The following is a 26,717-nucleotide window of genomic DNA, read 5'->3' as shown; positions in this document are numbered from 1 at the left end:
CCAACTTCTTTATAATTTTCTTTTTCAGTATACTTGTATTAGCAGACATAATAAAATACGAAAATGAAGCTAAGTATTTACACACTTTTAGGCTTAGACAGTTAGACTCATCAACCTTTTTTAATACACACATCATCATATGAATTAAATATTAGGTATGACATAGATATTTAAGTTATAATATTATTTTATGATATTTAAATTTTAAAGTATTCAATATATTTACAAATTATTTTATCTACAAAATTAGTAAAACTTCTTGGTCCTTTTTATCCGTGATTAAAAGAAAACAATATATTTAATTTTCCTTTTCTCTTATATTATATAATATCTAATTTCATCGCTACAGGATGTCTCCCTTAAAACTAAAAAAAGGAGAAGAGAGAGCCGTAAAGAGCCATCCCTCATTGATACAATAATTAATTTAATATGGCAATTAAAACAAACACCCGATCTCATCATTCGCACTTATTTTTTATTTGGACTTTGTTTATTGACAACCTTTAGGTTTTTAAAATGTTAGGGTTTGTTTAAATAATTGTATTATACCTGCATCGTACTTGACCTAATCTCTTTGCTATTTTTGCTAGTCTATCTCTTATTACAATCCTCATGGGAGATAAGAGTTGAAGATTTAATGATAGAATACATGTCACTCGTACATTCTATATACGTTGTTCTACCATGACAGACTATACCTAAAAGGTGACATCTCAAAAATAACCAAATAGATGGACTATCTCTCTTCTTACTCTTCAACCACCTTCACTCACACCATATATATAATAGATGGAATAACTCAACAATATATATAGTTGATGTATAGAGACAAACTTATAATAATAAAAATAGATGAAAAGACTAATTTATTCTTTATTTTAAGTACATAGATTAATTTATTTATTTTTTATTAGTACAGATACCGTATAATTTAATGCATGTTAAAAAGGATAAAGCTTTTCCAGAATAAAGCACAGTAACCGATGCAATGGTTGAACCTTTTGCCTCTTATTGTCAAGCCAATGGTTTCCAACATTCTACATGCGGCACTCAGTAAACTTTTAGGTCTTCCCACATCCATGATCTGATGTAATTGTTTCTCTCTTTATTTTTATTTTGAACAAATTACTCTTCTTAACCTATATTTTTATTCTTGAACACAAAACAAACAAATACGAAACCAAAGGAAAATACTAATAAGACTAGGCCCGACGTTGACTTTGACCAAACCTTTAGCCAATTGGTTAGAGGTGCCCCATGCTCCTGCTGTTGCCTTTGCATTCAGTCGAGAGCCAGATTACCCCCAAAAATTAAGTATTTGCAAAAATAACCCAATTTCAAAATCAACGATAAGAATAGTGGTGGAGGGAGGTGTCGGCCCAAGTAAATCGTTCCCCATCATTGGTTGTTGATTGTTGGGGGTTTAAAAATTATTTATTTTGGTGCCAACACTATAATGATCGACATCCGTATGTATTTTTTGACATACCTTAAAAAATATAGATATTCGATGATTTTACAAATATATATTATTGAACTTGAAGTGACCCAAATCAGTTCAAAATTTTTAAAAAAAAATCTTCTTTTTTTGCCTGGAACTTTTAAATGTAAGTCCACACTTTTGATAACATTGCTCTCCTCTGTTTTTCTATTCTTTCTTTTTGGCTTAGGGCGAAAGGTTAGCAAGGAATAGTGAAGGTAGGTTTTTATGGTCTCTATAAAATATATCATATGTTAAAATCATATATTTGGTTTAAGGAGTTAATGTATGAAGCTTTTCATTTAAGTTTCTGTATCCTACAAAAAAATTGTTTTGTTTCCCAGGCAATTTAGTGGAATTATTTGTTTGCAAATGTATTTGTTCTTTTGATGAAAAAACCCTGCTGCTATTGTTAAAATTTTGAACTGGTGCTGGCCACTTCCACGTCAATATCTATTAAAATAATATTTTTTAAAATCATAAATTATTTATATCTTTTAAAGGTGTTTAAAAATTTTACATACAGGGCCAACACCAAAAAAAATATTTGTTTTAAATCTCCCAACAATAAGCAGCTAATGATAGGGAAATGATTGACAAGTAATTCTTATTACTGTTTTTAAAGTTGGATATTTTTATAAATATTTACTTTTTTTATTAATTTGTTTAAAAAAAAAAAGCCCTCAATATGCCTCAGCCTCCCGGACAAAGGGTTTAAAGTAGGGCTCCACAACTCACATTTTTAAGGTTTGTCACTTCAAGAGAGAGTCACCGTGTCAGAAAGGGGAGTGGCTGGTTGAGGCGGTGACAAGCGCAGCAACACGCTCTACGATGCACCGTTATGCTACTACGCTTATCACAATATCAGGAAATCTTCAGCTTGCCCCGTAACTGACCTCCACGTGTCTTGGAAATGTAAAAAAGGAATTGTCAATATGAGTACCGCGTGTTCTATTTTTATTAGCTACTAATGTCAATAATAACGTATGACTGTTCCAACTCACATTATTTTAAACATGTTGACTTTTTTTTATTCCATGGATCACACTGGTCAAAGTTATTGTTCTTCGTTTTAAATAAGAAAATTTTGGAAAAAGGTGTTATCTACTTTACACACCCACAATTGGAATCTGCTTGCCAAAAGGTCATTAAAAGATTGTATAAAATCCAAAATATATCTAATTCCGTCACTCTTATGAGGACACTTCCAATAAATTTTGTATTTAAATCTAAAAATATTAGGAAAAAGGAACTTCGACTTTTAAGTAGTTCAAAATATGTAGACCAATAATTGATAATTAAAAAAAATCCCAATTGTTTTTCCATTCAATTTATTCAAATGAGATGGAAATATTGGCCATATAGGTTGAATTCGAATAGCAGCCCTTAAATATCTCCTTATCAGATAATAACCATAATAAATCAAACTTCGAAAGTTGAAGGGCAATGGTGGGTGCAACATATATCTAGAGAAGATCATATTATTGCAGATTGTCTGGCCAAGTTGGGTCTTACATGAAAACTAAGCCTACACATTTTTGATGCGATCCCTGATGAAGTATCGAGCATCTTTCAACAAGATAATTTGATGTGATTTTATTATTTTATTTTTCACAAAAAAAGAATAGAAAATTTAATCACCAGAAATTAAGCTACACCACTCAACTTAATGGATGAATATTCACGCCAAACTTGACATTTAAAGGATAAGGATTTCCTGACATATACAAACTTATATATATTTTTGGGAGGAGTTTTAAATATAATTAAAACCATATATTCCATCAATTAAAATTACAATTAATTTGAAATAAATTTTGTTGGGGTGTTGGTTTCATCCTTTTGTGACTAATTATGGGTTTTGGTTTTTAAAACTTACATGAATTTTAAATAGAATTTATTTTTAATATAAGAAATTCATAAATTAATGAAGATGTGAAGTCCAATAATTATGTTAATATTATAATAGAGTGAGATGTTACACTTTGAGAGTATCCCTTGGTCATAAATCTATAATGTGACATAAAATATTTCTTAATTTGCTTGTATACCTTTATAATATATATAGCTAAACAAAAATTTATACAATAAAACACAATAGGTCAAGTTCTAGTTATATACATTGAAAAAATGGCACAGCTTAATTCAACGATGAAAATTCCGTAGCAAGTTAATCAAATACAAGATATTTGTGTAGTTCGGTTCTATATAAAATATCTAGCATTGTTTGAATTGGTCTAACTTGTAAAAGTAGATTACATAGTGAGTGAAAATATTATGTAATAAATATTTTTAAATTTTATATAATAATTAAATGTGATTTTGGTTAAATTGTGATTAAAATGCGTAATTTTTTAAAATTTATATGAAATTATAAAATTGTCTTAAAAATAATATAGATTGTTTTGTAAAAATAATGGGTTTTAGTAAACTTTTCATTGAGTTGGAGTCTGTTGAAGGTGATACTAACTCAATAGTAAATATATTAGATTAAGAATATTAAATGCACTCGATTGTTTTATCATAATATTATCATTTTCTTGAGTTAGTATCGAATTGACTTGGAACACCAACTCAATCAACGACATTATCAATATATACAAATAATGCGGTAAAACACTTTGTGTAATAAAATTGAAATGTATAAAATATCAAAATAAAACTTTGATCGTCAAGTGGTAAAAAAAAACTATATATGTTAGTACTTAGTGGCATGAATTAAAATATTCACATTTATAATTTGTTATTGTTTTTAATAACAAAAGAGACAAAAGTATAATCATAATAATATAATTTTGTTAAAATATGTAACATTATTGACTGAATTGATGTCGAGTTAACTTGTGACACTTGAGTTCATAACCATTTAGGTGTTATTTGATAAATTGAAATTAGAATGTTGAATTTTCAGTATTGAACTTAATTTATATGTATAAAATTATATTAATAAAATCAAGTATGGAATGTAATTATTTATTTTTAAAATTTAATCTTATTAATATTAGCATATAAATTTAACTTCTATCATTTTCATAAAAATTAAATATCTCAATTCTAACCAAATAAATTAAAATAAAAACATTTATAACATCAAACACATTTAAAAGGACAAGACGGCCCACAGGCCACAACACAAAAGTACATAGCGTAGGCAATCTAGAATGGTATATTTGGATTTGACAGCCAATGCCTTTTTTCATACATACTTGTATAACTGTATTACAGATTTACATATACACAAGCTAAGATTTACATTTTTCTTGACCTTGAAAATTTTTCCTGTTTCCATTTTTAGAATAAGTGAATGAAACCTAGAAATTTAGAAATGAAATGAAGAAAATCTGACAATGAAAAACAATACATTTTATTTTCCTATTTTTTAGATATTTCATTATTATGATATCAATGACACGTGGCACAATCACATGTTACCTGTCAAAGACTTAAAGAAGATACAAAATAGTACCAAATTAGTTGACAAAATCATAATCATTGGTATCAATTTATAAAAAAGTGACAAGTTCAGGGATTAAATGAATACTTAAGTCTATAAAACAAAAGATTTTCCTCATGCTAAGTGCTAACATTGGCACACATCATCATGCTTTTTTTTCTTTCTGTCATTTTATTAAAATAATTAAATTTTAGTTTTCGTCTTTCTAATATGCTTAAATTTGAGGTTGAGTCTTTACAACCTACCTGTTGACGCGTTGCACACACTCGCCATGCTCTTCCTTTTTTTCATTTTATAAAATGGTTAAACTTCAATTTTAGTCCTTTTAATACGCTTAAATTTGAGATTTAATTATTATACTTTAATTTCTAATAAAATTTAATCACCTATATTTTTATAATGTTATTAATTAGTTTTAATATTTAATATCATTAACTTTTCAATTAAAGTGTTACGTGGATATATGTAATCTAAAAGTGGAATTTTAAATTTTAAAAGTATAGAGATTAAATTCCTGAAAGTAAAAGTAGGAAGATTAAATTCCACATGTATGAAGTATAGAGACTTAGAGTCATGATTGTTTGAATCAGACTAGCAAGTTAGACCGGGAACTAGCTAGGGTATTGGTCCGAAGACAGGCATCAAACTAGTTGAATTAGGTTAAAAAATTAATTGAACAAGGTTTTTTTTAATATTTTTTTATTTTATAATTTTTAATGATTTATTTAATTCAACCGTACTAACCAATAGCCTAATCAATTCAACTATCGGTCCAATTTTAAAAACATCACCTAAAATATATTTTAATCTATAATTTGACACAAGCAGATAATCAACTCCACACGAATCATAGTGTAGATGATACTAATCTATATAACTATATGAAAGGAAGATGATTTACATTCCTCCATCTTACACGTGGCAAACCATGCGGTTTTTTCTTTGCATTTTATCAAAATGGTTAAATTTTAGCTTTGGTACCTCTAATATGTTTAAACTTGAGATTTAATTATATACTTTAATTTCTAGTTTGATCTTTATAGTTTTAAATATTATAAATTAGTCTAAATAATTAATATCGTTAATACTTGATTAAAAATTATGTGGTTATATATAATTTAAATATCCTAAGTCTTTGAGATTGATACGTGGCTTCTCATTTATTTTATATTTATATTTTTTTTTACATTATAAACAACGATCAAGTTTCAATTTTGACCCGTAAACTATACTAAAACTAGAGATTTAACTTATATATTTTATTTCTTTTATAATTTAATCATTCTACTTTTATAACCTTATTAATTAGTGCAAATAATTAATATAGAATGCTCGGGTAAATTTTAAAAACATTATTCTAATAGTCTCGGGTTGTGTGACAGTGTCTTATCCTGAGTGGGTTGTTGGTTGGGTTCTTCGCCAGGGGGCTAGATGGATGGTTGAAAGGGAACTTTGAGACCTCGTTTATTCACAACACTGATCACCAAGTTAGTTGGAGCCCCTTGTTCCCAGTGACCTGTTGGTTATTGTAGAAGGGTCGCAATGACTTCGTCTTCTACAATTCTAGTAGTAGTATGGATTTGGTGGTAGCGAGTATAGCATGGGCTAGGAGCTTCGAGGCTGCTTTGATCCTTAATCGATTTTCAGGTTGTCGTCATTCTCGCCTGTGTTGGCAACCATCGTGTGAGGGCTGGGTCAAGCTTAATTTTGACGGATCGTTGTCCGAACGCCTACGCAGAGCTAAAGTGGGCGGAGTTCTACGCTGCAGTTGTGGGGAATGGATAAAGGGGTTCACAATGACAGTTGGGTTTCTTCTGTGTTCCATATCGAGGCAAGAGCATTGTATGAGGGGTTAAAGTTAGCATGGGATCTGGGGTTCCGGAATATTGAGTTGAAGAGTGACAATGCTCTTCTCATTGACATTGTTCGGAGTGGCGGCGCGGTGGACAGCAGCTTCACTGAGCTACGTTGGTACATGAGTTGTGTGGGCGTCCTTGGACTGTGTATTTGCGGCATGTTGGCAGAAACCTGAACCAAGTTGCTGACCGTTTGTCGAGGATCGATTCTGCTAGGCTTAATGATTTGCATGTATCCCGTGTGCCTCCAGTATCGGTTAGGCCTTTGTTGACTCTCTATATGAATGGTTATCTGCATGAAGTGAGCATGGACCAAACTGGTGTGTTGTAGTTTGCTCTGGTATTTGTTGTTACCGAAAAAAATATATATATAATTTCCAATGGGTATTTTTAGAAAAATACTAGTAAGTATTTTTAATGTTTTTTTAGTTACATTGCTACTAAATGATTACATTTTCTAAAAAAAATTTAAGATATCACATCAAATATTTAATAAAAGAATTTTAATATCGTGATATTAATTAGACCTAAATTTTAAGTCCAAAAATAGAAGATTATATTCTCAAAAATAAGAATAAAATAACTAAATTTTAAATATTCAAAGTAGATAAGGATTTAGAACATATTTTAACACTCAACTTTTTACCCTATAATTTAACACAAACATATAATCAAGCCGAAAAGGGAGTATCCATACTATATATATGGGGCTCTAAATGATATTGTGTAGCGTTCTTTTTTCTTTCTACTTCTTTTGGGTATTATCTTTTCATTCCTTAATTATGATTACATTTAAGATTTAATTATTATATTTTATTTAATTATTATATTTTAATTTGACATAGTTTAGTTTATTTTATAATAATATTAGTGTAATGACTCAAAATTTAGTGATGTTAGATATTACAGCTTTTGAGATATCGTTCTTGTAAACCGAGTTCATAAATATTAAATAAGATATTACCGAAGTTAATGTAAATATGAATTGAAATTTGGTTAAGTAAATTAGCTGAAGTTGTGGTTAATTAAGGCCTAGGAACTAAATTATAAAAGTTTCATCGCTATAAATTTTAATTAAGATAAAGCTTGAGGACTTAAATAGCAATTATTCAAAAGACTAAAATGATTAATAAACCAAATATTAACATATTTTAGTGGATGATAATGATGATAAGTATTAGTTAAATTAAAAATAATTTAATTAAATAAACCTTAATTAAATTTATTAATTAAAAATTAATTAAAAGTTAAGTAATAAATAATTAACAAATGAAGTGGGAAGAGAGATGAAATATCATCAACTTCTTCCCCAAGCCGTAGAAACCAAAGAAAATAAAAGAAGAAAGTTTTAAGTTCTCAACCATTTGACCATATAATTTCAAGCAAGTCCCTAGTAATTTTTTTTTTATTTTTATGGAAATTGAATCATGAGAGCTTACTTTAGCTAGCCCATGTATTAATTTGTGAAATTTTTAAAAGTTTTTGAAAGTTGTCGTTGTTGAGAAATGAATGAAATTGGTGTGAATTTGATAGAAATTAAGCTTATATTATGAAAAGGACTAAATTGTAAAGCTTAATTGTTAGTTTTGTACATTAGAGACCAAATTGAATAAAATGTAAAACTATTATGAAATTTTGGTAGGAATAGAAAATAGAAGTTCCCTAATGAATATTTATGAAATTGGATTTTAATCTGAAAATTGAAAGTTATGCTTGTCTTAGGTTGAGTGACTAAATTGAATAAATTACAAAATATGTTTGGCTTTGTATTTGAATGTGATTTGGATGGATGGAAATAAATGTTTTGTCATTGTTGAATTATTATTCGTAGATAAAGACGACACCAAGTTGTCGAGAAGGAGAGAAAAGACGAGAGCCGACGACAAGTGACGCGAGCTTTCAGTTTGTATTTTTATGGTTCAGGATCAGTATAATTATTGCATATTCATGTTAAATTTCATGATTTAGTGATTAGGTGAGCATATAATGGTTGTATGAATTAAATTGCAGTTGTTGATATGATATATTGACATAGAGGGATAAATTAAATAAAATAAGAAATAACATGATTTAATTGATATGCGATATTTTATATGAAATTGAGTTGAAACATGTTATATGTGATGAAATTAGAAAATTTGGGTACACTATTAATTGTTCGGACTGAGTTGAATATAGTTGGCTTGCCATAGGATTAGATTGTGTACGGATCTATACTTCGATTTAGCCGATAATGCACTTATGTGCCAATATATTTGTTTTGGTTTATCCGTGGTGCACTTATGTGTCAATTTATTTGCTTCGATTTATCTGATGATACACTATTTGTGCCAATATGATTCCTTCGGTTTATCTGAAGATGCACTATGTGTGCTAGTATGATTGTTTCGGTTTATTCGATGATGCACTATGTGTGCCAATATATTTCCTTCAGTATATGTTATAACGCACTACGGTGCCAGATTGGTGTGTTGGTTGGTTAATTTGTATATTTGTCTTGAGTCCAACTCCGGTTAATAGGGAATATAAAGTATGAATCAGATAAATGATATTGGTTAATTGAATTGATAATACAATTTGGTATTATAAAAGAAAAATGGATGGGCTATATGGTAATTTATATGAAATGTGATTGAATTTGATATATTTGAATACATATGAAATGTGATATAGGACAACACATGAATAATTGTATGGGTTGATTTATATGAGTCCTGAGGGCCGCATTGAAATTGAACAATTCAATAAACTAGAAATATAATTGAATTGTAAAGCGAATGATTAAATAACATGGAATGAAAATTGAGATTGAATGTCATATTAATGCTATATGAGTATATGTAAATGAAAATGGATATGGTTGCATCTTATTTTAGAATGCATGATATCACATGTTTAGTTAGGTTATTAATTGGAATGGTGTGTAAGAATGACATTTGAGTATTGAATTTGCAAATTGATTTAGTTGAGTTGTAGCATATTTGAATTGAATTTTTATATTGACTAGGTTCATTTTGTGACTTGAATCATGGAAATGTCATCAAGCTTTATTGCTCAACGTACGGTTTGTTTTCTCCGTGCGCAAGTTTAGGTTAATCCCGTGGTTTCAAGAAGTGAATCCAACATCCAGCCAGAGATTCTCAACTCAACAATGTTTGTATAATCTTCTTTTTGTTTAAAGTATGACATGTACCTAAATTGAGTCGATTTTTGATATAATAGGTGATCATGTTTATATTGAAGCTTGAAATAGTAACTTAGAAATGGTAAAATGTTGGATTTGTATATGTGAATATGGTATTTGTTTTGGTATGTATTAAAGGTCGCAATATTGGAATTTATATACGTGAATGCATATGCCAACTTGAAATATCAATGGTAATTGTCATAAGTGTTTAAGTTAATATATATGATTAGGTAATATAAAGATATATATGATGAGATATACTAGGAATGAATATTTGAGATCGACATATTTGGTTGAAATGGTGATTGTTATCTAGGTGAACCTTGTGGGTATCATTTAGAAATAGGCAGTTACGTCGCGATGTTGGATCCTTGTCGTCACAACGAGACCAAGTCAGTATATCGTGTCGCGACGAGGAACCCCCGAAGTCGCAACGTAAACCCGAGATTTTGAAAACGTTACAATTTGGTTCTAATTCGACCTCAAGTTAGCAATAGAGCTTTCGTAAGCTCGTATAAAACCCGAAAATGATTGTATATCATATTATATGCATGTATTGCTCGTAATTGAATGTATTTGATTGTAGTTGCCCTGACAACGGATGTGACATCCTGTAGCTCAAAACCAACGATCGAGCCAAATATGGGGTCTATATATTAAAAAGAATGTGTTTTAAAAAAAATTATGTACTTATATATTAAAAAGAAAGCCTTTTTTAAGAACCTTTTTTTTGTTGATGACATGTGTACAACTTTTTTTTCTTTCTTTCTCACTATTGGTCAAGTTGTAAATTTAATCCATCTAATATGTTCATTTTTGTAATTTAGTATTTATATTTTAATTTGAAATAATTTGGTCATTTATTATTACAATAACATCAATTAGTTCAAATTAACTTTAATTGTTCAATAATAATGTTGACGTTAATTTTTAAAAGAATATTTTTAACACAAAATCTATTTCAACATGATAAGTTGGCATGGGTATTTTGAGAAAAAAATTGATTTTAATATTTTAACCAAAATAATTAGGGTGCCATCTATTTGTAATAACTATTGACATTAAAAAAGTATAGGAACTAAATTATGTCAAATTAAATTATAGATACTAAATTTTAAATTTAAAACAATTGTAAGAGTATACCCATAATTTAAAGTGATTCAAAAAATAGTGCAAGTTAAAATTTAAAAAATATTAAAATTTTTTTAGAAAATTAAAAATCATTATAAGTATTAAAAATTTTAAATCTTTTTAAATTTTTTTAAAAGTATACGTGAACTGTCACATGAATGCCACATTAACAAAGCTACTAAACGTTAACTTTTTCATCCAGTTGAGGTAATCTAAAAAACAGTGCAAGTTTAATGGCTAAAAGAAACAAAAAATTAAATGAATTGTTAAAATAATATTTTTGTAAAGTTGGAGGGGCAAATAAATTATTATGCCTTAAATTATTGATTCGTTGGATGCTTCAAATTTTATTTTAAATTAAGTGGATTTTTTTAATATTAATCTCATTATAGGTTCTTTAACATATCTGCTCTTTTTGATACAATATCTAAAACTACCAATAGCCCTCCCCCAACCCTTAAATAGGAGTATAATGCGCTTCAGCACACTCGAATCCATGCCCTCCTATACTTACAATAATATTGTTGCGAAAAGAATTATGAATATAAGTAAGTTGTATAAATAAATAAATAAATTTAACGAATTCAACTTGATGGATTTGATGTATGAATCTCTAGAATTTCTACTAGGCCCAACTCACATTTTCTTCATAGGAGGCCCGAGTTCTTAGGGCCAATAAACAATTCCCAATTATTAAAAAATTAAAAAAAAAAGGAAAAAAGAAAAGAAAAACCCTGAGAAAACTCAGCCGAAGTAACAATGCTGAGCAGCGCCAGCAATAGGGTATTGACATTTACATTGCAATTCTCCTCATCTCTCAAATTCTCACCCAAAACCCATATCGACTATCGACCCGGGAGCCTTCATAGCTCAATCATGAGCTCTGCTTCTCGTTCCTCTCCAAGAGAAGCCCTATTAGATGATAGTGGTTGCGGTGGCCCCATCACGTTGGAGGAATGGCAACGATGGGGCTGCGTATCTCCAGTACCAGCAATGGTAAATGCTGTCATTCAGGATTTGAAGCTTCTGGAGAATAATATTGATGCCCACATGGTTTTTGGTGGTAATGGTGGTAAATTACAGGTTCGCCATTCAACCTCTCTCCCCGCCCCCCGGCATTAACAATATATATTTTTCCTTTGGCATTTGCTTTTGATTTATTCATTATTTTTTATATGCAAGGGAAACGTTTGTTCTTTTGCTATTTCACTTTTGATATCTGAAACGAGAGAAAATTGGTTGAAGTGTGTTTCAACTTCAAGGACTATAGCATTAGGATTACACAGGGCGTTTCTTTTACAGATTTTCTACCTTTCGATATGTCTTTGTATTTGGATCATTGATATTATTGCATCTAGAAGACAATTTATATTTGCCAAGTTTCATGGATGTCAAATGGGTTGAAGTCAATGTACTGAGTCTGAGATTTAAATTACACATATGTTAATAAACGCAGATAGACTAATGGTTATCTGTTTGCCAATAATTCATTCCCTTTGCTACATTGTTGTTCTTTTTAATCATCATATATTTCCAGTTTTGCTTCTCTTCTAGTCTTTTTATTAGTGATCATTTAACCATTCAGTGGGAGGTTGTTATTGCTTTTTCTTACTTATGGTCTATGGCGGTGACAATCAGGGGGATTTTAAAATCCAGGAGGATAAGAAGCACAGAGCAAAATATGAGACATTGGCTGACTCAGACAAAAAGTTCCAGTTCTATTCTGCTCGGCAAATAGCATGCAGGTTGCTCGGAAGTCGGGGCTATCTCTGCCAGAAGGTATGTGCTGCTTTTCAGAGCTTTCATTGATATGTTTCAGAGAAGAAGAGCAACCTTTAGAAGTATTTTCCTTTTTTTTTTTCCCATATTTGATGATGAATTAACAATTTTCAGTGTTGGCTTCCTATGGAAGATTGCATGTGTTCAAAAGTCAAGCCTTCTTCACTATGGCATGGCATAAAATTTTGGGTGTATATGCACCCAAAGGTTAGGATTTTGTTTTACCATTTGATATTGACGCTTCTGATTGATGGTATATTTGTATTTATATCATCAAATGTATAATCTTCCTTTTCCAGGATTTTCTACGGCAGAACAACACTGGCAAGTTGTTATGGCAAGTATTTGGTGTTCAAGCTGCAACTTTGTGTCTTTATGGAATTTCTGAAGATGAGGAGATCATGTGGAATGCATTTAAGGATGCACGTTTCTTTCAGCCTTCTTCTAAAAAAAGGGAAATATTGCAGTATTGATGGGGTAAATTATTTATGGATAATGTGGTTGTGTTTTAAGCTTATTTAGGAACAGATGGAATTACTTTTGGTCCATTAGGTGTGTAATATAGTAAAATCTTTATTCTTTTTATTGTACTTATGTATCCAAATTCTTGTCTTTGCAACATAATCATCTTTTATTGCATGTAATATAAACTATCATCTGCGCTTTTTGACTGAGGGTAACATATATATGGGTTTGCCTTTCTCATATTGTTCATTTGTTATTATGAATCAAAGACTATTAGCAAACTATTTGTCAAAACATGATCATGAATTTTTGATCCAGTATTATGTGTGAGCTCTTATATCTTGTCTTGTTGATGCTCTGTGTCTAAAGTTTGTTTTATGTACATTTTGGTGTTAAAGAAAGGTCTTCCTAGTAAGTTTTGGTTTTCTTTGAAACCTCAGGAAAAGCCAAGGTTTGGTGCCTTTATCCAAACCACAACAATGCACCAAAGACAGTTCAGGATGCCTTTAGCCATCAATCTTCAGCAGATATGGAATGTGCATATTCGTTGGTACTCTCCTCTTACATGATAAATCACTCTTTATACAACTTTCTTGCTTTGCATTTTACTTGATGATATTTGAAGAGTACTTTGTTGATTTTGAAAGGGCGGTGATTACTTCATTACTAAAGGTCATAAACATTACAAAAAATTTGCATGGAAATGCTGCTTGATGATAAGCTATTTCAGATATAATTTTCTTTTTTTTTTTTTGGATTCTAATTGAACTTTTATATACTTGTCTTGTCCCATTTCCAAAAACAATTTGGCTTGCAGTTACTGTGTTGGTTCTTTGAATTCTTCATGACAATATGCTTTGTCTGAAGTATCTTTTCTCCATATGCTTAAAGCATTGGAGGAAGCCATTTGGAATTGGTTAAAGTAACTATGACAATAGTAATATCTGAACCTTACTGAGATTGTATTTTACAAGTGATTGAAACAACTTAATTGATAAAGAAATGGTAGCCAAGTGCGGAACGCTCTTGCATTACAGCACATCTCAGGTAAAATACAACTTGTAATATTTAACTTTCATTTCTTTTTGTAATTGTTATGTTGATTTTGTTCCACAGACAAATAAAGATAGACCTCTGAATTTTGTTTTGATTGATGGTACATGGAGCAATTCTGCAGCAATGTTCAGGCGTGTAAAGGTAATTTGATTAAGCATTTTATTTTACATTTGCTTTTGTCAATAGATTGCTCATTGAGTTATGGGTTATGCCTCATTGGTTTAGCCTTCATGATTGACCTATAGTACTAAACTTGTAATGCATGGAGCTTATAGGTGCTTGTTTCAGGTGTAAATAAGGGATGGTTCTGTCATTGTCTAATTAAAGCCTGAACCTATATTCTTAATAACTTTCCTGGACTGCTGTTTGAGAGCTTGATGGAAATGTTATTTGTAGGAGCAAGCAAAGTTGGCCTGGGGAGAGGAAGACATCCCTTGCATATCTCTTGCCTCAGGTGCATCTGCAATGCATAAGCTTCGGTAAATTGCAAACCACTTGCTTTTCACAGGCATCTGCTTGTTTTTATTCCTGAACCCCTTTGGATCTGTCGAAGTATATACTAACAGTTTATGTTGTTTTGAGAGCAGTCCTCAACCATCATGGGACCGTACTTGTACAGCCGCAGCAGCTATTAGTGTTCTTGCTGAGCTGCAGCTTCTTCCAGAGTGCAGCACCCATGGATTGGATAAACAGGCTGAAGCAGTTGAAGATGCTCTAGTTGTCTTGTTAGAAGTACTGACGACTCGACGCCTTCGGATGGGCAGGTCCATCACTCGTAAAGTAAGACACTCTAGGGACATTTGTTAACAGCCAACCAGTTGAATGAGATACCTGAGGGTGATCAGAAGCAAGCTTACTCCAATTTAGGTATGGATTTGTATTTTGATTTTGATGATTTCAATTTTTTTTTCCTCCGATTGACTGTTCACGAAAGACCAAGTCCAAGTGCTAATAGACTAGGTAGAGATGCTAGGAATAAACAAATACAGTCTCTGTTTGAGCTATTCATTTTTCCATTAGATGGGTAACCATCATTTAAAGTTATGGATCAGTAGTCAGTTGTTATCCCCTGTCCTTTTTATGGCCAAGTTCTTTCTACAAATAAACAAATTATTGAACATTAACATTGTTTCTTGTTTCTTACAGGGTTCCTATATTCGGATTCAATTGCATCAACAACTACTGATAGATATGTAGTGAGGTGTCAAGTAACAAGCTGTGCATTGACTGCTAAGCTCTTCAAATTGTATTTTGATATATAGAGGTAGGTATCTCTATTTCATTGTAAACTTTGCCTACAAGGCTTTTTATTCACAATCTAGTATTTACTGCTGATTGCAAACTGGATAGAACTTGCTTTATTTGAAATTTAGCACAGTTACCAAGCAAAGAGTTCACTTTTTTTCTATCTGTGTCCATGTGTAATAACATAATTTAGATGTGGGTAGGAAATGTGATCTTCTAAATATATGGGGAAAAAAATTAAGAAAGTGTATACTCATATCAGCAATTACCTACTTTTTCTGATTCCACAAACATTAATTAGAGCTAGTAAGGTTAAAAAATTTAACCTAAGGGAAAGTATCTTGGCTTTGTAAAAATTAATCTTTGTTATAGCCTAAAGAAAGTTATTATTGTAAAAATCTAGTAAGTCTAACATATATTTGCAATTAATCAGGTGGTGGGAATTGATAAAAAAGTTATTGTAAAACTTTGAAATAGAAGTTGTGTATATTACATTTTCATAGTAGTTAAAAAGTACTTTAATTAAAAAATTATAGGATGAAAATATTTAATAAATTGATTAGGTAGTTTTTAATGTTGTGTGTGGCATGTGATTTGATACACTTATTTTTAATTCATAAAATAATATATTTGTAATTTCAACAAATATATTTATACTAATTAAATTAGAAGTAATTTAATTTATAATAAAAGTTGATTAATTTTAAAAATAATTGAGAGCAGATAAAATATTAGTTGAATAGATACAATAAAATAAAAACATAAAATTAAATTATAAAATTAAAACAAATAAAAATCTAACCATATAAAATAAAACAATTAATTACCTACCAATCATTTTCGTTTAAAAAAATTAAAAGTTGATTTGGCATTAATACCACATCAACAGAAGCTAAGATAGCTAATCTAAAATAATGTGTAATTTAATATGAATTTCAACTCTAATTTATACCTATATATTAAAGGAATGTGAAAAGGAACTTCCTCGTTGTTACATGTTGCACACACCAGCTCTTCTTTTCTTTTTTAATCATTATATTTTAATTTCTAATATAATTTAGTCTCTATTTTTATAATTTTATTAGCTAGTTTAAATAGTTAATATTGTTGGCTTTTCAATTAAAATATTATGTGGTTATATATGATTTGAAAGTGGAGTTTTAAATCATAAAGTTGAAACATTAAATTCTTGAATATAAAAGTTGAAGGACTAAATTCCAATTATACGAAGTATAGAGACTTAGAACCATGATTGTTTGAACTGATTAAATCGATCGAGGTACTGATTCGGAGAGAGGCATTAGACTGGTTGATTTGTGAATCGATACGAGTTGGTAGAACTAGACTAAAAAATTATTATTTTTTAAATACTTTATTTTTATGTTTTTAATGATTCATTTATTCGAACTATTAGGACAAGTGGTTTGATCAGTTCGACCACCGTTTTAGTTCTAAAAATTTTGCTTAAAATATATTTAGTCTTCGAATCATTACTCTATAATTTAACACAAACAAATAATCAACCTAATGTAAAGCGTGAGTAGACGATACTAGTTAAGTGATAATAATTTTAAAATGATTAATATAATTATAATTATTTGACATTTTATACTAATATTATAATCAATAAAATTATAAAATCTATCTATTAGTCTTATACTAAATATTGAAAATAGAAATATTATTAATAAAATAATAACAATTATTTTAATTTTATATAATATTAATTTGTTTTGTAGGTTTAAAAATAATGGAAACATAGTTAACACAAAATACTAGTTTTAATGAATCAATTGTCATTATTTTAATTTCTCAATTAGATTCGAGTCTGAGTTATTTGGGAGCCAAAACTTTTATTGAATCAAATTAATTAGATAGCATCTATCCATAAAAAATAAATTTTAATTTAATTATAAAATATAGAATTAAATATAATTACATTTGTTTTCTTTTAGGTTTTCACATATGAATTCAATTCATACATTATAGATGCTATCAAAATATTAATATTATATATTTTTACATTCGACAAAAAATTATATAAATTTTACAATGTTAATGTGACACCTTATACACGATCCGGTCACTAGATCTGAATATGCGACGTCACATTATGTTGTCAGAGTAACTTAAATTATCTCAATTCATTTCATAAATAATTTGGTGTTCAATCTTATTAAATTTCATTCGTTCTCAATTAAGTGCATAAATATGATTAATTAATTAATGTTAAATAATCTCAAATAAAGTGTTTCAAAGTTAAATGGGACTAAATACAGAGTTTGGATTCGAATTTGAACTCAATCCATTAAATTTAATAGTGCGTCCCGAGACATTGAATTGTTCATATCTTGAGACTTAGTCTTTTATGTCATGGAACATAACGCTCCTGTTTCAAACTCCTAACTTTGATGTTTGGATGTCTCGAGAGAAAGAGATTTTGTCCCGAGATATGACAACGTATGTCTTGAGACATACTTAACACATTTCGGAACCATTACTCAGAAATACTTAAAATAGTCATTTTATTTTTTGGTATCTCGAGACAATGGTGTCCTTATTTTGAGACCAAATGTTAAAATGCGAAAAGTGTAATATCTAAAGCATGGAAATGATGTTTAATTGCCATATAATTCACACCTATTTAACATATATAAAAACATATCCGAACATCTTAAAATTGAACCAACCACCAACTTGTGCAAAACTAGTCATTTAACCAAATATACTTATATATGTATGCCATGGGATATGTAAAACATTCAACCACGCATCATTATAAATATTAAAAATCGAACATCATAAGGAATCCAAAAATACTATCTGACAATCTAAGTACAAAGGATTGTTGAACTGAGAGAGTTGATGCCATGGATGTTGTCACACTCATGATCGCTTCCAGTACTATCATAATTTGAGGCATGTGCACGGAAACAAACAAACCCACATGTTGAGTATAGTGATACTATCATAATTTGAATTCAAACCTAACAACATTAACCTCGTAAACATACTATTAATACTTTATTTCATATCATTATATCAATTCTACCATCTAGCATTTGATCAACATCATGAAACCATATTCCTACATTTCATGATCAGAATCAACATGACATATCATTATTTACTTTTAGACCCTATTAACATTTCATTTTCATTTTTTTTACCGAGTAAAATAAAATAGTCAAAATCTCTAAAAATGGGTGGTGAAATTTAATGGTGTTTGCATTTTAAATACAAATATATAAGTAAATAATCCATAATAATACTATTTTATGGCCCTAACATTCTAGAAACAAATTATAACAATATCTTCCCAAAACAATTATGGTTAAAGGTTTTAAAACTAAAACCAACACATACATTGGAAGCGAGCAGCGGTAGCTTAAATTGCATTGGATTTGTATCCTGAATTTTCCAACATTTTTGCAACATTTTCCTCTCCTCCCCTCTTCCTTTCCCAAAACCATCCCCAGAAGGAAAGAGAGTCGAGAGGAAAGGAAGAGAGGGAGATTTGGGCTTGCTCACGAGAGATCTTTAAAAATATATTATTTTAGGTCTCCCAGATTCTGAAAGAAAAGCAAATAATGGGTTTAAATTCATTAAATCTAAGCTTTTGGTTTCTTGTTTGCGTTTTCCGATTTGCTTCTGCATCCACCCACGTTTCATGTAATCATTTCTTCCCTTTTTCATTTCCCATGTGTGTATTTTAGGTTGATTTCTTATAAACCACATAAACATTTACATGCAGATGATGCCTTGGTAGCTCATGAAACTACTGGGCGTAACCTCCTTCAGGCTACAAAGTGTACGTTTTTCCTTGGAAAAAGAAACGAAAAAACTAAAAATATTCATGTCTATATTCATCAAAATCATATTAAATGTCCTGCATTGTCTTTATTATGGATGTGAAACAAAATAATTTATCAATTTTCCACGTTAACCTTGGTATAGCATTTATGGTTTTGATGCGCAGCATGCGATGAGGACTTTACGAAGAAGAATTACACGATCATAACAAGCCGTTGCAAAGGACCCGAATACCCAAAGAAAAACTGTTGCGGAGCGCTCACGGATTTCGCTTGCCCTTTCAGCGAAAAAGTCAATGATTTGAACAGTGACTGTGCTCGAACCATGTTCAGTTACATCAACCTGTACGGCAAATACCCACCAGGACTGTTCGCCCATTTATGCCAAGGGGGGCAAAAAGGTCTGTCTTGTGATGCTGATCCCCCTGCCAGTCCTGCTACCCCCCTCTCTACCCTTCCTGCTTTCCTCTTCCTCACCTCTGCTTCCCTTACCATTTTCTCTCTCTTCCTTTGAATGTTCTTCGTATTAATTATTTAATTAAAATATTCCAACTGTACGCTTCTATATATCTATTCCCTCTGTCATCAATCTAATTTCTCCATTTTCTTCTTCTGTAAGGATATCCCACACAAATTCTTTACTATTTCATCTATGCTTCACTTGATCCTTGGCTTAATTTAATAAAAAAACATAGTCCAATTATTTAGATAAGCATGATCGTTTCCTCAGTCCCTCTCCATTTGTTTCCTTTTTCTTACAATAAGATGAACAGTGAACACAACATCAAAATAAAAAATTATCATTCAACCTACCATTTTTCCATCTAGAAGATCTGAAAACAATAAATTACCTCATTCTAGGCAAACGAAACAAGAGTGTCTTCAAGGAAATTTCGGCTAATATTCAATATCTTAAAGCACAAAGCTTTGATTTCAATGTCCCAAACTTAAGAGAAAAAGATTTAAAAAAACATTGTTAGCTTGGACATGGGAATTCGCTTTTCTTGAGCTTAGCAGAACAAGTGTACACAAAAATGCCCTCTCCTAACTTCTTCCCCAATTTCCAATTTACTCCTCAACTCCTTCAAAAATCCAAATCCTTTATCCGGCTCAACCCCATCCTCATCCTCCTCCGTCTCTGCAATTCCCACCTTAGGCTTTCGCCGTCTCAACACCACCCGGATGTGTTTTGCCGGAGAAGGAGGCGGCAACGATTTCTTAAGAAATCTCAATGGCATCGAAGGAGTTTTGGTTTTGGTTGGGTGAGCCGAACTCGGAGTGTAAGTGGGAAGAAAAGGCGTGGTCGGAGGCAGGAGCGACAGAGAAGATTTGGGTCGCTGAGGAAGGGTAGGATAGTCATTCCGGTAGTTTTCTTTGGGTTTTGAATGCTTGGAAGTACAGCCTCCCATTGTGAAAGGAAGAAGAAGAAAACACTCAACAAGAAACTGTTGATGTTTAAATTATTGCAGAGATCTTTTATGATGTGTTTAGCTTATAGTAAGAAAAAAAAAAACAAACGGAGAGGGACCAACAAAACAAACAAATATATTTGTAAAAGATCCACGTCAGATTTCCCTATCCCATTTTAACTGCAGGACCAAAATGATTTGACCGTCAAACGTGATGCTTAAATTGTAAATGCCTAGAAAATTTTATAGTTATCTGTAATCATATCTGTAGTTTTTATTCCTATAGCTGTGGGCTTGATTCCATTTATACTCGTTTCTGAATTGTTCATGTGTCAACTAAAAAATTTAGGCTTCGGTCTAATCCGAAAAATAAACTTAAAATTTTGCTTAAATTCGATCCAGATAAAAATGGTAAGATTCAAACGCGGCTTTATTCGCTCATAATTAAAAGTTTTTATATTACTTTTTATATAAAATAAATTTAAAAAATATAATACATCAAATATACTAAAAACATTTAAATAAATGTTTCTCAACAAATGGATTTTTTTTAAATATACTTAAATAGTATTAAGATAAGTCTAACTTAACAAGCAAATACCTCTATATTAGTAGCAAAATCAATAATAAAATAAAAGTTATACAATATTCAAATAATAGCAACAAAATAGTAATAATATAATAGTGAAATGATAGCAAAACAATGAAAAAAAAGTGACAACCTAGTAAAAAACAACAGCATTTTTTTTCTTGTAAATTTGGGTCAAGACAAGCTCGAACCAAAAAAATCTTATCCAATGCCTGGTCCATTTTAAAAATGAGTCTTGTTTTACATAAGATTATATTATTTGATGATATTTTTATCTTTTTATTTAAATAATTATGTAACAACCCAATAGTCAAGAGTGCCGGAAAGTACATTTTCGGGACTCCGTTCCTGTAAATTGGACTCGTAAATATTTTAATAAATATTTACGAAGTTAGTTGTGTAGTTAATTAGATTTTGGTTAAGTGAATTTGCATGACTTATAAGTTGTTAAGGTGTAGGGATCAAATTGTATAAGTATTAAAAGTTGAATTATAAATTAAAAAATAATTGAGGGGCTAAAGAAGTAATTATACTTTTGTTTCTTTAAGTGGACGGCATTAATGATGATTTTATTATATATGTTATAATTAATAAAATGAAATAAAATGTATAAAGATAATAGTTATAATAATATAATCGTAAGCGGAAGCATGCAAATTAATAGTGTAACACCCCCTAACCCCAAACCGTCGCCGGAACAGGGTTACGAGGCATTACCGGACATGTCAAACAATTTACAAATAATTCTTAAATAAATAACCAACATATTAAAATAATTCATAAATACATATAAATTTCACTAATTGACTCCATTCATTTTTTTTATAAAAATTTCGGCAGCATTTCTGCTCATTTTTACATAAAACCCCCTACAAAATTTCAAAACATAAGCAACCCAATTCCAGTATTTTAACCAAGGCATTTATATACTTAAATCTTACTTGACATATTGACATAACAACTTAATTAATAAAAATCCTATTATCATTTCTAATTAACACATAAAACTAATCAAGCCATTTCAATTTGATACCAATGCCATAAAGGACTTCTACCATTTTACTAATATAATCATCAAAACACATAATATCTTACTTTACAACAAAACTATATAACATACCAAAATAACCATCATAATTCTTATGTACATGCCACTTTCATTTAAGGAAGAAATCATCACCAAAATCTCTATGCAGGAGTCGGGATTGTCCTGGATGCTGAACCAAAACTCTGACCCCTTTTCAACCTGCAAGACGGAAACAACAAATGCACTGAGTATTGTATACTCAGTGGTATTACCATAATTCAAATTATAATAGAAATAAAGAATTATAATTACCAAGCATGTAACTCTCCAATTTCTTAAATATCAATTTATTCATAAATTTTCATTATTTGACAATAACAATACAATATTAAGCTATTCTTCAATCTCAATCACCTATCATAATTTTAAATTTTCTCATATTCAATACAGCTATCGATCAAATTCATTTGATTTTCTCATTTCAATTATTCACCCTATTAACAATCTGGACTTTGACGGATACACGGATTCCAACCCAAACACACCAATACGACACATTGTGCCTAAAACGGTACATAGTACCTGATCAGTAGACGACACATAAGTGCCTGTAACGACACACGGGGTGCCTGAAACGACACATAAAGTGCCTGAGATACGACACATAAAGTGCCTGATCGGCAAAACCGATAAATCCCGTACTCTTCTAAATCCTATGGCATGCCAATTATATCCGACTCAGCCCGACTAGTTAATAGGGTATATAAATTTCACAATCTAATTTTCACTTTTATTTCAAGAATTCATTTTCAATATCAATTATACTTTTTCCATTCACTAATTAAAACACAGTTCAATACCAACACATATTTTCCTTAGTCAATTTAATTTTTCCAAATTCAATTCAATAAAGTTACTTACCTTATTATATGCTTACCATACACATAATTTAAATTTAACATCAAATAATAAATAATTTGAATTATAGTAATACAAACCGGAATTCTCTTCGGATTTAATCCTCGACGATCTTTTCTTTTCCTTTTTGGGCCGATGCTTCAGGCTCGATATTAGCTATTAAACTCCAAGCTTCAAATCCCTAGTTTTCCCTTTTATTTTTCTTCCCCTTCCCTTTCTTTCTTTTTCGTCTGTTCTCTGTTTCTTTTTAGCTATTCTGTTTCTCTTTTTCTATTCTTTTATTTCATTTGTTTTCTTTTATGCATTAGTTAATAATTATAATATATTATTATAATTATATAATAATATTTTATTCACAAATATCTTTTACTTAAATTATAAGAAAATGTTTTATTTTATTACAAGTGTGTTTTTATATATTTTACACATGTATTATTTTATCACCACACAATTGTCTTTATCTTATTTGTTTCCTATAATATATTATCTTAATTTTAATTAATATAATTTATAATATTTTATAATATAAATCAAGAAAAAAATCTAAGATTTTTCCATCTATTACCGCCTAAAGTTAAGCCATTGGCTTATTTACCTATTTAATCCCTCTTATTTTATTTTAATCCATAATTAAACTTTCACTTCTATTGTAATTTAATCCTTTTTACCAATTACTCTTAATTAAGCTAAATTCACCTATCTAAAAACACACAACTAGTCTAGTAAATATTTCTAATAATTATTTTTGAACTCAATTTACTAAGACGGAGGCCCGATAATGTACTTTTCCGATGCCCGTGAATTTTTGGGTCATTACATTTCTCCCCTTTAATAAATTTCGTCCTCGAAATTTACCTGAAAAGAGATGAGGATATTGTGCTCTCATCGTCTCTTCCGGTTCCCAAGTCGCTTCTTCCACACTATGACTTCTCCATAAAACTTTGACTAAAGGAACCCGTTTATTTCTTAATTCTTTCACTTTACGAGCTAGTATCTGAACCGGTTCTTCTTCATAAGTTAAATCAGATCGAATTTCAATGTCTTCAGTGGGAATGATATGAGAAGGATCCGATCTATATCTCCGAAGCATCGAAACATGAAAAACATCATGAATTTTCTGTAATTCTGGAGGTAAGGCTAATTGATACGCAACAGGCCCAATTCTTTCCACAATCTCGTACGGCCCAATAAAACGTGGACTCAATTTTCCTTTCCGACCAAATCTCAAAATTTTCTTCCATGGCGAAACTTTGAGGAATACTTTATCACCAACGGAATATTCAATATCTCGTCGTTTCAAATCTGCGTAAGATTTCTGTCTGTCGAATGCGGCTTTCAGTCTATCTTTAATCTTTTTAACTGTTTCCTCCGTCTCTTGAATCAATTTCGGCCCAATCACTTTTCTTTCTTTTAATCCTGTCCAACATACCAGTGATCGACATCTTCGACCGTATAGTGCTTCATATGGAGCCATCTGAATACTAGATTGGAAACTATTATTATAAACAAATTCTGATAATGGCAAATATCATTCCCAACCTGACGCAAAATCGATGATACAAGCTCTCAACATATCTTTCAAAATCTGAATTGCCCGCTCAGATTGTCCGTGAGTTTGCTGATGAAATGCAGTGCTAAAATTAAGCCGCGTACCCAACGACTCATGTAATTGTTTCCAAAATCTTGATGTAAATCGAGGATCCCGATCTGAAATTGGTGATACAGGAATACCATGTAATCTAACAATCTCTCGAACATAAACCTCGGCAAGCTTCTATAGTGACTAGTCTGTTCTAACTACTATAAAATGAGCTGAATTTGTGAGTCGATCAACTATTACCCAAATGGTATTCTTTTTACTCACTGACAATGGCAATCCAGTAACAAAATCCATGGTAATGCAATCCTATTTCCACTCGGGAATAGTAATGGGCTGTAACAAACCTGTCGGTACCTGATGTTATGCTTTTACCTGCTGACAAGTCAAACATTTACCAACATACTCAACTATATCTTTCTTCATTCCTGGGCACCAATACAGTTCTCGTAGATCACGATACATATTCGTTCCACCAGGGTGTAAAGCAAAAGTACTATCATGTGCTTCTTGGAGAATCAACTTTTTAATCTCAGAAGTAGCTGGGATACAAATACGGTTCTGAAATCTCAAACAATCATACTCATCAATACTAAAATTTTCCACCATACCATGCTGTACCATTTCTCTTTTCTTCATCAACTTTTCATCTTCTAGCTATGCTGCTCTGATTTGATCAAACATTACCGGCTTAACTCTTAACTCAGCTAACAAACTTCCATCACCATTAATACTAAGCTGAACAAACATTGCCCGTAATTCAACCACTGTTTTTCTGCTCAATGCACATGCTACCACATTTGCCTTTCCAGGATGATAATCTATAACACAATCATAATCTTTCAGAAGTTCTATCCTAGTCTCTGTCTCAGATTCAACTCCTTTTGTGACAGAAGATATTTGAGACTTTTATGATCGGTATATATATAACATTTTTCACCATAAAGATAATGCCTCCAAATCTTTAATTGTAACACCCCTTACCCGTATCCAACACCGAAATAGGGTACGAGGCATTACCAAAACACATACACTTGTAAACGTATTTAACCGAGTTATAAAATTTCATCTAAATTAAAACTTTTAAAATAATTAACATGCTTCTATAGCTTTTCACAATATATCCTCAAAATATTATAATTATAATAATTAGGGCCTACGAGACCCGATACATACTCATGCAATTCAATGTTTCATTTCCATTTCATTCAATTCGCAACTTCTCATGCTCACAATTTAAATCGATTCACTAGCAATTTCCATTTAATTCACGTACAATTCAATGACATTAAGTTCAACACTATTACGTATTTACCATTTAACTCAACGTTTATCGATTATACCATTCAATAACACATTTATGAAATTCTCAATTTTGCAATGAAAATATCACTTTAGCTTAAATAACAACATCATCCTGGTATAAATACACTACCACTTATCCATTTACTTTAATTCATTTGGGCCCATTTGTCACTTATCCTTAATCAAATTAGGGAACGGTTACGGAAAATTGAGTACTTCACTTTGACTTTGCCATAGTATAATTATGGTCTTACGTATGATCACTTATCACTTGTCCCTGATCAGCTAAGTGTAGCTAAGGCTACCACTTATCACTTTCTCACTTGATCAAATAAGTGTAGCTAAGGCTACCACTTATCACTTTGTCACTTGATCAGATAAGTGTAGCTAAAGCAACCACTTATCAC

The 26,717-nt window shown here is 30.6% G+C and overlaps 2 protein-coding genes and 1 long non-coding RNA gene across 4 annotated transcripts; 2 read left to right on the top strand and 1 right to left on the bottom strand.

Annotated features, from left to right (window-relative positions):
• Positions 1-11,814: 11,814 nt before the first annotated feature.
• On the top strand, positions 11,815-15,798 carry LOC105794874 (uncharacterized). Of its 2 annotated transcripts, XR_008194579.1 has the most exons (9): positions 11,821-12,191; positions 12,747-12,887; positions 13,002-13,094; positions 13,187-13,313; positions 13,793-13,902; positions 14,469-14,549; positions 14,805-14,887; positions 14,996-15,275; positions 15,555-15,798. XR_008194579.1 is itself a non-coding variant. In XM_052628578.1 (7 exons), the coding sequence occupies exons 1-7, from the start codon at positions 11,868-11,870 to the stop codon at positions 14,889-14,891; spliced, it is 963 nt and encodes a 320-aa protein (XP_052484538.1). In that variant the 5' UTR covers positions 11,815-11,867. The 2 variants fall into 2 exon arrangements, 1 of the variants encoding a protein (XP_052484538.1); XM_052628578.1 differs by lacking the exons at positions 14,996-15,275; positions 15,555-15,798 and having other exon boundaries at positions 11,815-12,191; positions 14,805-14,891.
• A 3,248-nt stretch (positions 15,799-19,046) lies between these two features.
• On the top strand, positions 19,047-19,979 carry LOC105794873 (GPI-anchored protein LLG3). Its single transcript, XM_012624252.2, has 3 exons — positions 19,047-19,325; positions 19,408-19,464; positions 19,633-19,979. The coding sequence occupies exons 1-3, from the start codon at positions 19,244-19,246 to the stop codon at positions 19,977-19,979; spliced, it is 486 nt and encodes a 161-aa protein (XP_012479706.1). The 5' UTR covers positions 19,047-19,243.
• A 2,520-nt stretch (positions 19,980-22,499) lies between these two features.
• Positions 22,500-23,664, bottom strand: LOC128039856 (uncharacterized). The gene is made up of 2 exons (XR_008194578.1): positions 23,489-23,664; positions 22,500-22,709 (listed from the first exon to the last, which is right to left on the bottom strand). It is a non-coding gene; the product is annotated as an uncharacterized LOC128039856 (long non-coding RNA).
• Positions 23,665-26,717: the final 3,053 nt, after the last annotated feature.

The sequence above is a fragment of the Gossypium raimondii genome, chromosome 3 (genome assembly GCF_025698545.1).
Source record: "Gossypium raimondii isolate GPD5lz chromosome 3, ASM2569854v1, whole genome shotgun sequence".
In the NCBI taxonomy this organism is placed as follows: Eukaryota; Viridiplantae; Streptophyta; class Magnoliopsida; order Malvales; family Malvaceae; genus Gossypium; species Gossypium raimondii.
The sequence above is the reverse complement of the archived record's forward strand: the minus strand, read 5'-3'. Positions and strand labels throughout refer to the sequence as shown.

Bases quoted from the DNA above. Each gene is read 5' to 3' on its own strand.
- LOC105794874 (XM_052628578.1), top strand. From the start codon at position 11,868: ATGCTGAGCAGCGCCAGCAATAGGGTATTGACATTTACATTGCAATTC. The intron at 13,095-13,186 runs GTTAGGATTTTG...TTCCTTTTCCAG, and splicing joins GGGTGTATATGCACCCAAAG to GATTTTCTACGGCAGAACAA. The intron at 14,550-14,804 runs GTAATTTGATTA...TGTTATTTGTAG, and splicing joins CAATGTTCAGGCGTGTAAAG to GAGCAAGCAAAGTTGGCCTG.
- LOC105794873 (XM_012624252.2), top strand. From the start codon at position 19,244: ATGGGTTTAAATTCATTAAATCTAAGCTTTTGGTTTCTTGTTTGCGTT. The intron at 19,326-19,407 runs GTAATCATTTCT...ATTTACATGCAG, and splicing joins TGCATCCACCCACGTTTCAT to ATGATGCCTTGGTAGCTCAT. The intron at 19,465-19,632 runs GTACGTTTTTCC...TTTGATGCGCAG, and splicing joins CCTCCTTCAGGCTACAAAGT to CATGCGATGAGGACTTTACG.